General features: G+C 33.6%; 4 protein-coding genes across 5 annotated transcripts; all 4 read left to right on the plus strand.

Moving 5' to 3' along the window:
• Positions 1-596: 596 nt before the first annotated feature.
• CCMH (cytochrome c biogenesis protein family) lies at positions 597-2,223 on the plus strand. 2 transcript variants are annotated; one of them, XM_012217993.4, is made up of 4 exons: positions 597-957; positions 1,108-1,284; positions 1,605-1,736; positions 1,828-2,223. In XM_012217993.4, the coding sequence occupies exons 2-4, from the start codon at positions 1,141-1,143 to the stop codon at positions 2,026-2,028; spliced, it is 477 nt and encodes a 158-aa protein (XP_012073383.1). In that variant the 5' UTR covers positions 597-957; positions 1,108-1,140; the 3' UTR covers positions 2,029-2,223. The 2 variants fall into 2 exon arrangements, with proteins under 2 accessions (XP_012073383.1, XP_012073382.1); XM_012217992.4 differs by having other exon boundaries at positions 599-919.
• Positions 2,224-2,332: 109 nt separating this feature from the next.
• LOC105635091 (protein PLANT CADMIUM RESISTANCE 8) lies at positions 2,333-3,665 on the plus strand. The gene is made up of 5 exons (XM_012218080.4): positions 2,333-2,539; positions 2,701-2,849; positions 2,937-3,008; positions 3,084-3,296; positions 3,376-3,665. The coding sequence occupies exons 1-5, from the start codon at positions 2,508-2,510 to the stop codon at positions 3,465-3,467; spliced, it is 558 nt and encodes a 185-aa protein (XP_012073470.2). The 5' UTR covers positions 2,333-2,507; the 3' UTR covers positions 3,468-3,665.
• Positions 3,666-4,712: 1,047 nt separating this feature from the next.
• Positions 4,713-5,994, plus strand: LOC105635015 (protein PLANT CADMIUM RESISTANCE 8). The gene is made up of 4 exons (XM_012217994.4): positions 4,713-4,998; positions 5,251-5,322; positions 5,426-5,638; positions 5,780-5,994. Exons 1-4 carry the CDS (start codon positions 4,797-4,799, stop codon positions 5,869-5,871), a joined length of 579 nt encoding a protein of 192 aa, XP_012073384.1. The 5' UTR covers positions 4,713-4,796; the 3' UTR covers positions 5,872-5,994.
• Positions 5,995-7,231: 1,237 nt separating this feature from the next.
• Positions 7,232-14,676, plus strand: AAE13 (AMP-dependent synthetase and ligase family protein). Its single transcript, XM_089725880.1, has 17 exons — positions 7,232-7,649; positions 7,835-8,004; positions 8,226-8,399; positions 9,072-9,231; positions 9,397-9,485; positions 10,091-10,159; positions 10,304-10,357; positions 10,494-10,601; positions 11,033-11,131; positions 11,362-11,454; positions 11,542-11,619; positions 11,711-11,812; positions 12,770-12,860; positions 13,402-13,475; positions 13,663-13,842; positions 14,139-14,192; positions 14,287-14,676. The coding sequence occupies exons 1-17, from the start codon at positions 7,463-7,465 to the stop codon at positions 14,329-14,331; spliced, it is 1,827 nt and encodes a 608-aa protein (XP_089582006.1). The 5' UTR covers positions 7,232-7,462; the 3' UTR covers positions 14,332-14,676.
• The last annotated feature ends 76 nt before the right edge of the window (positions 14,677-14,752 follow it).

Below are 14,752 nucleotides of genomic sequence, written 5' to 3' on the forward strand. Positions count from 1 at the left end.
ATCATTGGAAATTTAAAATGATCCGTTTGGGGGGTAAGCACTGTTTTTTGTCAATTTGGTTCAGTTTTCAATTTTTAAAAATCAAGATAGTCGAATTTATTCAATAAATTAATTTGAATCAAACCAATTTGAAATATTAAAAATAATCAAAAAATTTGAATTGAATTAGTGGAATTACACAAAACAAAATATATATAATCAAAATTGAATTAATTGAAAAATCAAAACTCCTATTCCCTTTTAAATGGTAAATCAATGAAAACTCTTCCGAATGGAAGGCTTGAGGGCTAAAATTCCTTTTACTACAATATAAAATTACTTATCAATTATTTGAAATGCATGGTGACATAACAAATGATGCTTGGCTTGTGACACAAGCTGATGCCATAAGACTTAATTGGATCCTTTTCCTGTCAACTTTTATTTATATATAATTTCTATCTTTAAATGAGTTTCTTCACCCCCTATTAGACTGGACTGTCCTTAAAATGGACATCCGTGTAATATGTAATTTTGTTTGGAATTTACTTGAAAATTGTAACTTGTTGTCAACAAGCACCATACTATGAATGAGTAATTGTTCTCTTAATTTAAATGACACTGTCAAGTACCAAGGTCAACGAGCCGTCGTTTTTATGATATAGAGTGGCAGAGTGGTCTGTTGAGGACAGGACGTGGCATGTTTTAAAGCACATGTCGTTTATCGTTGATGGATGCCTCTTGGATAAAGCTAGCGTTAAATGACAGGTCCTATAACTTACAGACGATTGCTTTCAACTGAACGAACCGTATTCTGCCGTTTACGGCCAATACGAAACGTCAACGTTTATCACCGAAACCAGAATATATATACTCGGTTCAAAAAATAAAAAAGAAGAATATATAGACAAAGCTCTCTCTGTTGGTTGTATTTATCCTGGTAGAGTTGATAAATTTATTAATTTTATGAGATTTTAGGTTTGTTTCTGCTGAATTCAGTCTAGATTTTATCAATGTTTTACTATCATTTGTATTTTTTTTTTTCCTGTCTAAATGCCTACCATGCGTTTGATGAAATGCAACACTGAAAATAGAGGTCAGTAATATTACTGGATTTGTTTGTTTCAGCTGCTGTGAAATAGGATTATATACCAACTGACAATGGAAAGCGAAGATGATGTGGTGAAGAAGACACAAGTTGTGGAGGCTCGGGCAAGGAATATTAGTCACAATGTTCGGTGCACGGAGTGTGGGAGTCAATCCATTGAAGATTCTCAAGCAGATATTGCTATTCTCCTCAGGAAGGTATAATATCATTCAATAAATCATATAACATATTGAGTTATGATTCTTACTGCTTGTTAAAGCTTTGATATTTATGGAACCATTTCTCTGTATCTGGGTTGCAATGCTTGTTGTATAATTGATCAGTTTATTAATTTTTGGTTTAGGCTTGAACTTTTGTTTTTCTTTTTTGCTGCTTAGCTAGCTTTTTAAATTGTCATGAACAAGATTGTGTAATTCTTGCCAGTTACCATTCCCTTCACTAGATAGGATTCTTCTTGGAGGTTTCTGTTATCATAGATTATTCCTAAATGACTGTTCTGATAATTATTTGGCTGTAGCTAATTCGTGATGAGATTCAGTCTGGGAAAACCGACAAAGAGATCTACAAAAAACTTGAGGATGAATATGGGGAAACTGTACTTTATGCACCAAAGTTTGATCTACAAACTGCAGCCTTGTGGCTATCCCCGGTTAGTTTAAATTCCAAAGTAATTATTATTAAGTAAATTAATTGTTTCTTTAAATTTTATACATTACCAAGTAATTGGTATCTTGGGATAGCTTCTAGTTGCAGGTGTTGCTGGAGGAATATGGGCTTTCAAGAAGCACAGGCAGAAGACTAATGTACACATAATGGCATTGAATCTTGTGAGAGGTGTTCCATTGACTCCAAAAGAGAAGGAAAATATGTTGGAGATTCTCACACCTCCTGCCTCAAATGCAGCTAGTCCGTCCTTCTGGTGGAGAAAGTGGCGTAATTGATAATGCCTTTCTTCTTTTGACTGCTGCAAATCTTCTTCAAGCTCTGGAGTTTTGTGGAGGGAACTAAAGTATTATGGTAGTGATCTGAAATTAACTTGTTTATAGGGGCTGGAATTGTTGCAAAAAAGAAACTTAAACCATTGGAGGATTTTGAATGTAATAGTGTCCAATTTTACTATTCAGCTTTGCTTATCATGCTTGGTAATGTTTATGATTTTTTTTTTTTTTAATTTGACTAAATTATCTTTTTATCTCACCTAATTACATTGATCTTGTAGCTAATATTTTTAGCAGAAACAGTGGTAAAATTGGAAATGATTAATTAATACTCATTAATCAACTTTTCAAAAGCTGCAAATAATAATCAACTTTTAATCTTAGGTTTTAAAAACACAGGACAATCAAGAGAAAAGCATAGAACCAGAACATAATCATCCTTTTTAAAATATGCGACGCCATGGAAAAGTATAGAAGCTTCCATGAGCTCCATTGGTCTTAGATTTGAGAGCAGGTACGCTATTGACTTCAAAACTTTGAAATCTCATAATTTCTGTTCACATTTTCCAAACAATCTTTATATTCCTTTTATGTTCGTCGACAAAGAATTGACAGACTGCAATTAAAAAGAAGATATTGATCAATTAATTTGAATTTGTTTCATCAAATGGATAGGCTTGAAATCACTAACCAGCTTGAAACTAGCACAACAACTATTGAGCCTCCATTTGAGACGACTCAAGAATCTTGGTATGCTGATGAACTGATTCTTGGGCATCCGTGGACGACAGGATTGTTCGATTATCGCAAGAATAAAAGAAACGGTAAAATTAGTTTCCCATCTCTAAATCTTCCAATTTTTTTTTTTTATTTGAACATCAATAAAATCATGTTCTTTCTTGTGTTGGTAGCCATTCTTACAGCATTTCTTCCTTGTATGACTTTTGGACAAATAGCAGAAGTGTTGGACGAAGGGAAGTCTAGTAAGTCCTTTTTTCTTCTTGCAATTCTATAAAAATGGATGATGATATTAAGGTACTTACTAGTGATGATTGCAGCTTGTGGACGAAGGGGTTCCTGTTACTTGTTGTTGATGCTTACTTCCTATGCTCAATGGGTTTGGAGCACTGAGTATAGAACCAAGCTAAGAAGGAAGTTTAATCTAGAAGAAGGTCCTTATACAGATGTGGCAACTCATATTTTTTGTCCTTGCTGTTCTCTTTGCCAAGAGTTTAGAGAGCTTCAAAATAGAGGACTTGACCCTGCTTTAGGTAAATCTCTCTATTCTATCTTTATACATTTACAAGTTCTGAAATTTGAGATGAGTTATTTTATGAATGTTGAATGTAGGTTGGAAGGGAATCCTTGCTCAACAACAGGGAAGACAGTCTGATGATGAAGAATTAAATGTTCCTCCATCAAACCAAGTCATGTCCAAGTAAATTTATTAGTTTTATTTGACAATAAAAGGAAAAAGGAAAGAGATTATTCACCTGAATTTTGTTCTTGCTTTGAATATTATGTTTCAAAGCTTGTATAGCAGAAAAAAGAAACCTGTGAAATTCTCAGAATTGTGTTATTTTCCAAGCTAACTGAATAAGCCAATAAGTGGTTATGAAATCCCTTCAAGTTTAATTTGATTTTGAAAGTATTGAATGTTATTAACCCTTGTTTCATTTCTTTTATTAATTTGGGGTGCTTCATATCAATGAACACTTGAACTCCATAACTTAAGTTTGATGTGTAAATGGAACTACATTTGTAACCAGGCGTTGGTCCTTCTCTAATTTCCCCCCAAACTGCATTAATTAATTATCAATTTTTTATGAAGGAAAATTTAATGCTTGTTGATTCGTCATTAGTGTATTTAATGATGTGTTTTTGTGAACAAACTCCTTGTATATCTTTCTATATCCGAATTGATCCAATTTTTTCTCTAATGGTATTATTTAGACTATATTTGTTTTCGGAAAATAACTTGTCTAGAAAATATTTTTCAAATTTTCCTATGCCTGGGTCCAGGAAAATCAATCAACAGAAAAATATTTTCTTGGTAAATCAAGAAAAGTCATCTTTAAGTAAAACTAGGTCATATCCAAAGAAAGTTGAACATACTCTGTTTTGTTTACTTATTTATATGTTCTCTGTTCAAAAACAGGATCGTCAAGAAAAGCTGGCAAAAAGAGATCAATTTGAAGAGTACTTCCTCTGAGCATTATTTAAAAACTAGAAGAAAGATTTCTTGTCATTTCAATTTTCTATTATTTGCGCTTCTAGAGCAACCATATACTAGGGAATAATGCATGTTGAAATTACATATCTGCCCAATGCTTAATCTAGTTTTCTGTTGCACTTCTTCTTTAAAATTATGATTAATTTACTAATCACCTGAGATTCCAACAAAAAAAAAAGAGGAATAACATATGATTCATTCAAATCCTCTTTCCCTCCAAACAAACAACTGAAGAAAAGAAAAGAAAAGAAAAGAAAACATAACAGAACAAATAAAATAAAATTAAAAAAAAAAAAAAAGAAAGAAGTATTACAATAAATGACAAAATTGTTCACTATTTTCTTTTTTTCCAAAGCCGTCTCTGCTGAATTTTTCTGCAGACTATTTTCGATGAAGATAAAGTAAGAATTTAATAAGATGTGATAAAGACAAAGATATATATAATAATGAACCCATTTATTAAGAAAGTCTCTCTAAGGATTAGCTTGGACTCAGGCATCAATAATTGGAGTTAGCTAGATATTGTATCTCTGATCATATGGGTAGGCCGGAGACCAACCAAGTTGTTGAAACAGTTCAGCCTGCAACAGTAACGCCACCAACATGGCAGCAAGTTCAAGAAAATATTCAACATGGGATTCCTCAGGATCCTTCTGCTACTCCTGTGGTGGTTGAGAATATGGTTACTGGACATCCTTGGACGACTGGATTGTTTGATTGTCATGAACACCAAACAAATGGTAATAATCTCATTGCACAATTTCTGAAATTTTCCCTTCTTAATTTAAATAAAGCCATGTTGATCAAATTCTACTTCTAAATAGCCTTCGAATGAACTCTTTATTTGTTCTATGTATTGTTTCGAATATTGAGGAGAGGATCCAAACTTACGTTCTTGAACTCCTGGGATTCGATCATAGGACTCCACTGTAATGTTAGTGGGATAACACAAGAGGGCTAATCTTACCATTTGTTCTTGTTTGTCTTGGCAGCCGTTATGACAGCATTTTTCCCTTGTGTAACATTTGGGCAGATAGCAGAAGTACTGGATGATGGAGAGATGAGTAAGTCACTTTCCTCTAACAAGTAGGTTAAGAATTAAGATTAGCAAGTTTCACACATTACTAAAGATATATTAACATTAATTATCATCTATTCTTGTTACAGCTTGTCCTTTAGGAAGCTTCATCTATCTGTTAATGATGCCTGCTTTGTGCTCTCAATGGATTATGGGCTCCAAGTACAGATCAAAGCTAAGGAGGATTTATAATTTGGTAGAAGCTCCTTACTCAGATCTTGTCTCCCATTTCTTCTGCCCCTGTTGTTCTCTTTGTCAAGAGTTTAGAGAGCTTAAAAACAGAGGATTTGATCCTTCCTTAGGTACCTTACATTTCAATTCCTTGCAGTTTTTATTATTTCATTATCTGACTGAAGAGGTGAACTTAATACAATACAAAAAATCTCGAAAAACATATTCTTTCTTTGTGGGTTTTAAATTTTAATTGTGAATTTTGATTGTAGGTTGGAATGGGATACTTGCTCAACAGCGCGAAAGACATTATCATGATCAGCAAGTAAATGCTCCTCCCCAAGATCAAGTCATGTCTAGGTGAAATTGTAGGTTGTCTTGTCAAGTTCCTGAAATTAAAACAGCTTCTGTCTTATGGTTTGATTTATATACATTGTTGTCCAAAAGATTATTTTTATTACAAAGAACACTGCATTTGAAGTTATAATTCCAACATCTTCCTTTCTTGGGAAATGTATTTGGTATTTGACAGAAGCTATAAGCCTGAAACAGACAGAAGAAAGACTGCTCAATTGAAGCTCGATGCCAATGTAGGAAATTCTTTCGGAAAAATAAATAATACACAAATAATAAGTACAAAATTATTCCACTACCAAATTTAAAGTTCATCAAAAAGTATTTCTTGAAGTATTTATGACACATTTGCTATTAGTAATCTGTCTTGTAATATCTCAAGGGAATCCAAAGTAAACTTCAAAAATTCAAGAATTATAAAAGGATTGGTGGTTTTTTTATAATAATAAAAAATAAAAAAAAAAAACATTGAAATTATAAAAAAAATTTCCCTGTTTATAAATAGGGGTAAGCACGTGCAAATGAATAAACCAAAATTTTTTCACATGTAAATCAAATTAAATATTAGTAGCTAGATGTGTAATTGAAAACCATGTGACATTTTAATTTCAATAATTAATTAGAATGTCTAATAATACTTCCGTTCCATTAAATTTTAACAGGACCACTAATCCGGTTCGAGGTTTATCGGGTTTGGGGTTTAATTATAATTAAATTATTAACTTAAACTATTTTAGTCATTTTCTTCAAAAAAAAAAAATGTCACTTTTAAGAAATTAAATACATCATAATAATTGACTATTTGATCATTCACGCTTAATTTAGAATTATTATTTAATCATTCACGTCAAATGTTGAATTACCATCTATTCACTAGCTATTTTTGTGTACATGAATAAATAATTTATGAGATTGAATTTTAGAGACTAAATAATTTATATATTTAACCCGAATGGATATCTCAGTAATAAAGAGTATTTGCGACATTGATCACTATGACTTAAGTAATGAGTTCGAATCTCTCGCAATACAAACTCTTTCGAAGCCGATTAAAACCGGCATGGATTTCCTAAATGAATTTATAACTGAATACTCCCAGTTTCCATCCAATTGATAATAATTCCTATATTTTTTACATGAATCAAATCAATAAAATTAGAGATTTTTTTATAAAATAAAGGCCAATATGACTCTTGAATTTATAGTTATGAATAAATTTAAGGGATTAAATAGTTATTTACCGTAAATAATATCAAGCACTAACAGCCACCAAACACATCCTATGGAAAAGACAGCTACAAAAGAGTACAAGGTACTGAAGTCTAAAACCACATGCGTAAAATAATATCGTTCACAACAGTTCCCTGAAAAAGTTAAAAATCTGTTATTTTCTTCTTTCTTTCTATCCAATCGCCATTTGTATTTTACAGTAGCAGTGGAGATCTTTCATCTTTCAAACAAAGGTTAAAAAACTAATTCACTGAACCTTAACCTTCAACTGTAATTGCGGTTTCTGAAGATCACCAACCCTCAACCGCACAGGACACCATCATTTAACTATTACTAATTTCTTCCCTTCCGAACCTTCTCTTCTCACCTAAATGTGCTCCTCATTTAAAGCTCTTACCAAACACTTAAACGTCAGTTACCGCCCTCTTCATTACTATCACACCTCTGCCTGTCGTCTATGTCTCGGCCATTATACGCGTCTTGGATCGCCGTTTTCTTCTCCTTCTCTATCTCTTTCGGGTTTTGGTTCTCGTTTCTCCTGTTATCGGTTTTACGCTTGTAAGTGTATTTGTCTTGATCACCATTGTTTGCTTTGCGGATTTTGATTTCTCTGTTTCGTTAGTTTTTGTTTTTAGCTTTTTGCCGGTTTTTTGTTTGAAGAAATGCCCAGCTCATGATATTGAAGAATTTTGTTTAATGTTTTCTCATTTTAGAATTGTTTTCTTTATATGGTGGTCTTGTAGCGCCACATCCTGGTGTATTTATGGAGTTGGTCAAAGCAGTTTATAAGCAGGGTAATGCGGCTGCAGAGAGCATAGCTATCAGAGCGGACCAGAAGAGTTATAGTTATGGACAACTTTTCTCCTCCGCTTCGAACATATCCAATCTTTTGTGTAATGCTGGATTAAAGACTGTGAGTTGAAAATTAACCAAATCATTATGATATGTTTTTGGCATTGTGGTCTATTTCACTGAATTTTGGGGCACTGTTAAAAGTAAATTACATTATGTTATCGCTTAGCCATGTTTAAGTTTGTACTTAAATGGGTCTTTCTGGTTGAAAATTTAGTTAAAGTTATTCTTGAATATTTGGACTCGTGAAGCTAGCAAAAACTAAAAATCTTATCTTTGTAGATTGATGGTGTTAGAGGAAATGGAGATCTTGGTGGAGCTCGGATAGGGATTGTGGCTAAACCTTCAGCTGAGTTTGTTGCCGGGGTGCTGGCAACTTGGTTTAGTGGAGGTGTTGCAGTTCCGCTAGCGCTCAGCTACCCAGAGACTGAGCTCTTGCATGTGATGAATGATTCAGTATGCCTGAAACCTATTCTCCATCTTCTCTCTCTCTATCTATCTATCTCTCTCTTTTGTTACTGTGGAATTGCTCTCTTTACATTACTGTTCAAGGTAAAACAAGTCTGTGTCAGTAACAAGTGGCCAGCGCCTGGAAAATGATTAATAATTTCTCTTTTCTTTTAAAAAACTGACTGCTAGCATCGAAGACTCTTATGGCTTGTTACCATACATTATGTTGATATTTGTAATTGCTACATGCCACACCAGAATGTTTTTCTATATATTGCATAACAACTGCAAATCTGGTTTTCTTCATGTTAGTTCTATTAAGTACTGATGTTCATCCTTCAGACAAATATTATATTGTCTTGATGTTGATAAAATTTTTTGGTTTCCAGTTCATCACTAGGATTGTTTCCCAACTAAAATCATGTCTTGAGTTATGCAAATATACTGAAAAGGAGTAGATTGTTCCCTTACGTTTTAACTCGTCTTGCACTTAGTCATGTCTTTCTCTAGTCAATTATGTAAAATTTGCTACTATTTAAGCTGGATAGCATAGTATGATAACCGTAGATTTGATAGGAAGTGCCTGGGAGTATTGCTATCCTGCAAAATTTTAATTATCTTATTTTGCTTTATTGTGAATCAATTGTCATAAATCTCTGATTTTCATTTGATTAATAGGAAATATCTATGGTATTGAGCACTGAAGAGCATTATGAGCTAATGCAAAATATTGCTGCAAAAAGTGCTGCTCAATTTTCACTTATTCCATCTGTTCCCAGTACTACTTCTCAGACAAGTCAACATCATTCACAAAATGGAGCCATGGATACAGATAGAGGTCTGTTGAGGAAAACTGAGGACTCATTTGAGATGGGTGGTTCATCATTTTAGGAAATTTATGGAAGATCTATCTTATACATATATACACAAGTGGCACCAATTTTGTTCTCTTTTTAAAAAAAAAAAATTTCTTTTGAAGATGTTGAGTATGTTGATGGTGCAGGTGATGATCCTGCATTAATTGTTTATACAAGTGGCACAACAGGAAAACCTAAAGGCGTCGTCCATACTCACAGAAGTATCACTGCACAGGTTACCTTATACTCCTAAGTTTGATCTTCTGTTTCTGTTTTAGTAACCCTATGATATGGCCTCCTGTACAACTTCTGTGTCAGTTATGTTACTTTCAGTAGTCAATCACAAACAATAGATGGTACCATATATAAATTGTATGATGGATAGGAGTTGTTATTAATACTAGAAAATGATACTGAGCCAACAATTATTCAGTGCTCCTGGTGCATGGTGCACCCTCTCTTGCGTTCATGTTGAACTTACCCTCCATAATTTCAGTGGATCCACGTGAATGTGAATGTAGGTTGCACTATTTTAATGTGCTTTGGGCGCACTATGTCAAAATTTCTATTTTTCTTAGTTATCCCTCCTTATATGGTATACTGTTATCTGTCTTACTGGTAGAAACGTGTCACTTTAGTCATTAGGTGGGATAATAAAGGTGGCAGAAAAATGGAGCATGTAGCAGTACTCTTACAATTTTAATCACTTTAGTATCATTTAACCGTACCCTGAAAATAGTACGGCTGAATACTGAAGACACAAAACTTTCTTTCTTTAGTTCCATTACTATTTTAATGATTTGATTTAGCATTGAGTATGAATTTTTGGCTGAATTGCAGGTTCAAACCTTGGCAGAAGCTTGGGATTATAGATCCAGTGATCAATTTCTCCATTGTCTGCCTTTGCATCATATCCTTAAAATTGTAGCCCATATATTACTGTAATAAAGGTTGCAAGTGATTAGAGGTTGAACATGCTACTGCTGATGCTTTCATTGCTTTAGTGAATTTGTGGAAGATCTTTTGTCAAACTGATCCTTAACTTATGATAAACATGTTCATGGACTTTTCAATGCTCTATTTGCCCCTATATATGCAGGTTCCACGGTAATTTTGTGTTTTTGCTAGCTCCAATACAGACATGTGTTCATGTGTACACATGCAGATATTCCTGCTGGAAAATGATATTTCATTTAGTTGGTCATATTGAATTTGGCTGTAACACCTGTTCATGTTACTGAAGGTTGAGTTTATGCCTAAATTTAGCGTGAGGGGAATCTGGCAAAGATGGCGAGAATCATATCCGATCAGTGGGAATAAAGCTGATGATGCTATTACAGTGTTCACAGGAGTAAGTCTGTTCTTTACATTAAGCATGCTTATGCAAATAGGAACAACTGTTTGACTGACTGACCATTCATGTATTATATAATTTTTCTAGTATAATTTTATTGGAAAACAGTACACTGTATCTCATTCATGGTTTCTCTAACTTCATTTTCTTATTCTCCAATTTCTTACTGTTCTAGAATCTCTGAACTTGCAAATTCTTTTTCTTTTGCACATCAGCTAATATGTTTTTTGTTATACTTTTGAGTAAATGTTGGAATTTGTGTCACTTGAATGGATTCAAAAGGAGCCTCATAAGGTCACCCTATAATACACCTGCTTTCTTGGTTAGAGTTTGTATTTAAAATCTGAAGTTCTAAATTTAACAAATTGTGCTTAAACTGGTGAAACTGTCATTTGAAGTTTTAAGTCATATGCCTTTTTAATGTACAGGTCCCGACCATGTACACTCGATTGATACAAGGTTATGAAGCAATGGACCCAGAGCTTCAAGCAGCTTCTGCCACTGCTGCAAAACAGTTGCGCCTAATGGTAAATACACTTGTAAAACTTGTTCGTTATATATATTGATTTTGAACACCTGGAAGTATTGCATTTAATCGATCAATGATTTATTCTGCAAATAATATCTTCCATCGGTATGATCTTTTTTCTATCACTTGAATTGCTATTGACAATATCACTTCTTTCTTTTCCTGGCCAAAGCCAACTGCTTAATGTTTTGGTCATATGCCAAATCTTTTTTTGTTGTATTTCGCTAGATGTGTGGCTCCTCTGCACTCCCTCTTCCTGTCATGGAACAATGGGAGACCATCACAGGACATCGCCTTTTGGAAAGATATGGCATGACTGAGGTAATTGATCTTTTTAAGAAATGGGGAAGCGCAAGTTATGGTTTTCTTTCTGATATTCTTACTTAATATCCGAGTTTAATTTTTTAGTTTGTCATGGCAATATCAAATCCATTAAGAGGTGAACGGAAGGCAGGCACTGTAGGCAAACCATTTCCTGGAGTGCAGGTATATACACTTTTAATTAAAATATTTTACTTCTGTGTTACTCTGGTCTCAGCAACTCCTGACTCTGTCTAAATGCCTTGTATTCCTACAGGTCAAGATTGTAGAAGATCAAAGTGAAAACGACACAACAGGGATGGGTGAGCTTTGCGTTAAAAGCCCCTCATTATTCAAGGAGTACTGGAAACTTCCTAAGGTATTACTGCCTATCACTTTGGCCTTTTTCTCTCCCTGTGCCCTTTTTCTTTAAAAGAATATATATATATATATATATATATATATATATATATATATATATATATATTGCGGATATTGTATTCTATTTGGGCCAATTTGGATGGGTTCTTTTATTCTGATATCTAGTTCTGTTTTATATTTTCGAATTTTCATGTCATTTTAAGTTCTCCGAATTTATGTGACACCATTATGACTCAGAAACATGATGTATTTCACAAGGTTTTTCCTTTTATTCAAATGAAACTATAATTGATAGAATAATTTAGCGTCCACTTCTTTTAGAAGAAGTTAATATTTATTATTTTAGCAGAATTATAGAGCTTCACTCATATTTATATTTTTATGTGCTCTAAACTATCTGCAGAAGTGTTGACCTGATTGTGATCTTGTTGTTTTCAAGTGTTAGCATGATTGAACTCTTTTCAGATTTCAAGTTTAGAACTTGCACAATATAGTGCTGTAATATTTCTTCTAAATCTGTGATGATATACTTAGAGGCAGGACTCATTCTCCTGTCTGAACATATTTGGTAACAATTTAAGTGAAAAGTCATAAATTTTCTTTTGATTCTAATTTATGTCATTGACTCAACAAAGTTCAGCTCTTTGCTGGAAAAGGCTACTAAGGAAACCAGGCAATGGCCTATCCAAATCTATCCCATTTCTTTCTTTTTCAACTTTCTTTTTGTTTTGAATGTTTTGGATAAGAATATTTCCTTATAGATTAAATATCCATTTGTAGTTTCTTCAAGGTAGAAATATGTTTTCTTTTTTCATGCTAGCACTTTGTTAGGCTATGCATTCTCTGAGGTGTACATGTTCTAATTAAGGATGGGCTCATCCTCCAGCTTAAATTATATTTAAAGTATTTGGATATTAATGTCTTCAGTTATAATAACCTTTTGATTACTTTGCAGGTAACCAGTGAATCTTTTACTGATGATGGCTTCTTCAAGACAGGTGATGCTGGCAAAGTAGATGAAGATGGATATTACATCATTTTGGGACGTAAGCAGATCTTTATTCTCCTGTATTTTTATTGATCTGTTGTATTTTAATTGCAAAATATACCCTTCTACATGGAACATGACCTGTTCTCCAACTTATTCTGCACATTGATAATATGTGACAGGCATATTTATTGTCTTTGCCACCTGCAGTATCAAGTGAACTAATATCGCATGCTGATTGTTAAATTTAGTGTTTGCTTCTGGCTGATTCAGAATGGAGCTTGTACAATTTTCTTCAGTTCCCGTACATTGTTTTTCTATAAAATAAAATTCATTGTCTCATCAACCCACGTTGAACAAGTCTCGCATGTTGAAATTCCCTTCTTGATTTCCCTACCACACCCCCTTCTCACTCTCTTTCTTTCCCCTCCTATGTAATGCACCCATTTATTCCTTGCCATCTGTTAATATGCCCATAAGTCATTGAAGTTAGTTTTACCAGCATGCAAGAATTTTGGCTTGGAGAATGGAGTTGATCCAATTTTTTCTGCTGTGTTCCTTCGTCTTGTAGCTCATAATTCTTTGATGTTACTTTTCAGGTACAAGTGCTGATATTATGAAAGTTGGGGGATACAAATTATCAGCATTAGAAATTGAATCAGTTCTTTTGGAGGTGATTATTTCTCATTCTCTCTATTACAGTAATCCGACTCCATGGCCATAAATCACTGTCTACTATAGCATCTAATGTTTTTCCTTTTTCTTTTCTCTGACTGTTATTTTGATAGTTAATACAAAACAGTTTGATTATCTGTTCTAAGAAAGAATAAGGTTAAAACAAAAACTTCCCCATTTTACAGCACCCATCAGTTGCAGAATGCTGTGTTTTGGGTTTGCCAGATAAAGATTATGGGGATGCTGTGTGCGCGATTGTTGTTCTAGAGGAAGCATCAAAGAGAAAAGGAGAGGAAGAATCAAAGCCTGCTCTAAGCTTGGAAGAACTCTGTTTGTGGGCTAAAGACAAACTTGCTCCATACAAGGTATTTCAGCCTGGCCATCTCTCTCTTTCTTCCTTTCTATTGGCAAATATGAATGAGTTATAATTTGTTAGGGTGCCTTTTCTTCTAGATGTAGTTATGTTCATTCATTAACAATGAAATACTGTATCAGGTACAGTAGTTTCCAAGTTTTGTCTTCTTTTTTTTTTTTCCCCTTTCAATTATTGGTAGTTAGGCATTGAGCAACAAGTCACTTGATCTTGATGATTAAAACTATTATGATTCATCAAATGACAACAACAATATTCAAGTATTCACAACATGTCTGCTTTTCCCAGTTACCTACTAGATTGTTCTTGTGGGATTCAATGCCTCGAAATGCTATGGGAAAGGTATATGACTTTCACCTTTTATTTTTGCAAGCATTGCAGCAATTTCTATTCCTATACCATTATTTAGTTAATGACCTTTTTACATGAATTTCAGGTGAACAAGAAAGAGTTGAAAAAGGTGCTGGCTGCTAACCAGTAAATCCATAGCATTTGGCTTTCAAACAGAAATGAATGAAATACCAAAATATGCGGCTTCACATACCATTTTCAGATCGCCCGCGGTGGTGCATACCTGTAGAAGCATTATTGGAACTAGGCTTCGTTTAATTCATGGATAGGTTAGGAGTAAAATAAAATTTTCTTGTTCTAATAGTTGTTTCAACTCTGAGTTAAATTTTAAATGCGGAATGTTATTCCATAGCACAGCTATTTCATGTTGCCAATTTTGACTTTGAAGTTCAATAATGTAATTATTTTTGTAAAGACTAAATATTTTACAAAGTTATACAATTCATCTTCTACACAAAAGGGAAGAATATAGAAAGTGGGATATCTCGTATTTAAATTGTTTTAACTGAGTTTTCATTAATTTGGTGAGGTAAATGAAATACTATCTTGTA

The sequence above is a fragment of the Jatropha curcas genome, chromosome 1, assembly GCF_041381405.1.
Source record: "Jatropha curcas cultivar XTBG-Jc1 chromosome 1, XTBG_Jcur_1.0, whole genome shotgun sequence".
Lineage (NCBI taxonomy): Eukaryota > Viridiplantae > Streptophyta > Magnoliopsida > Malpighiales > Euphorbiaceae > Jatropha > Jatropha curcas.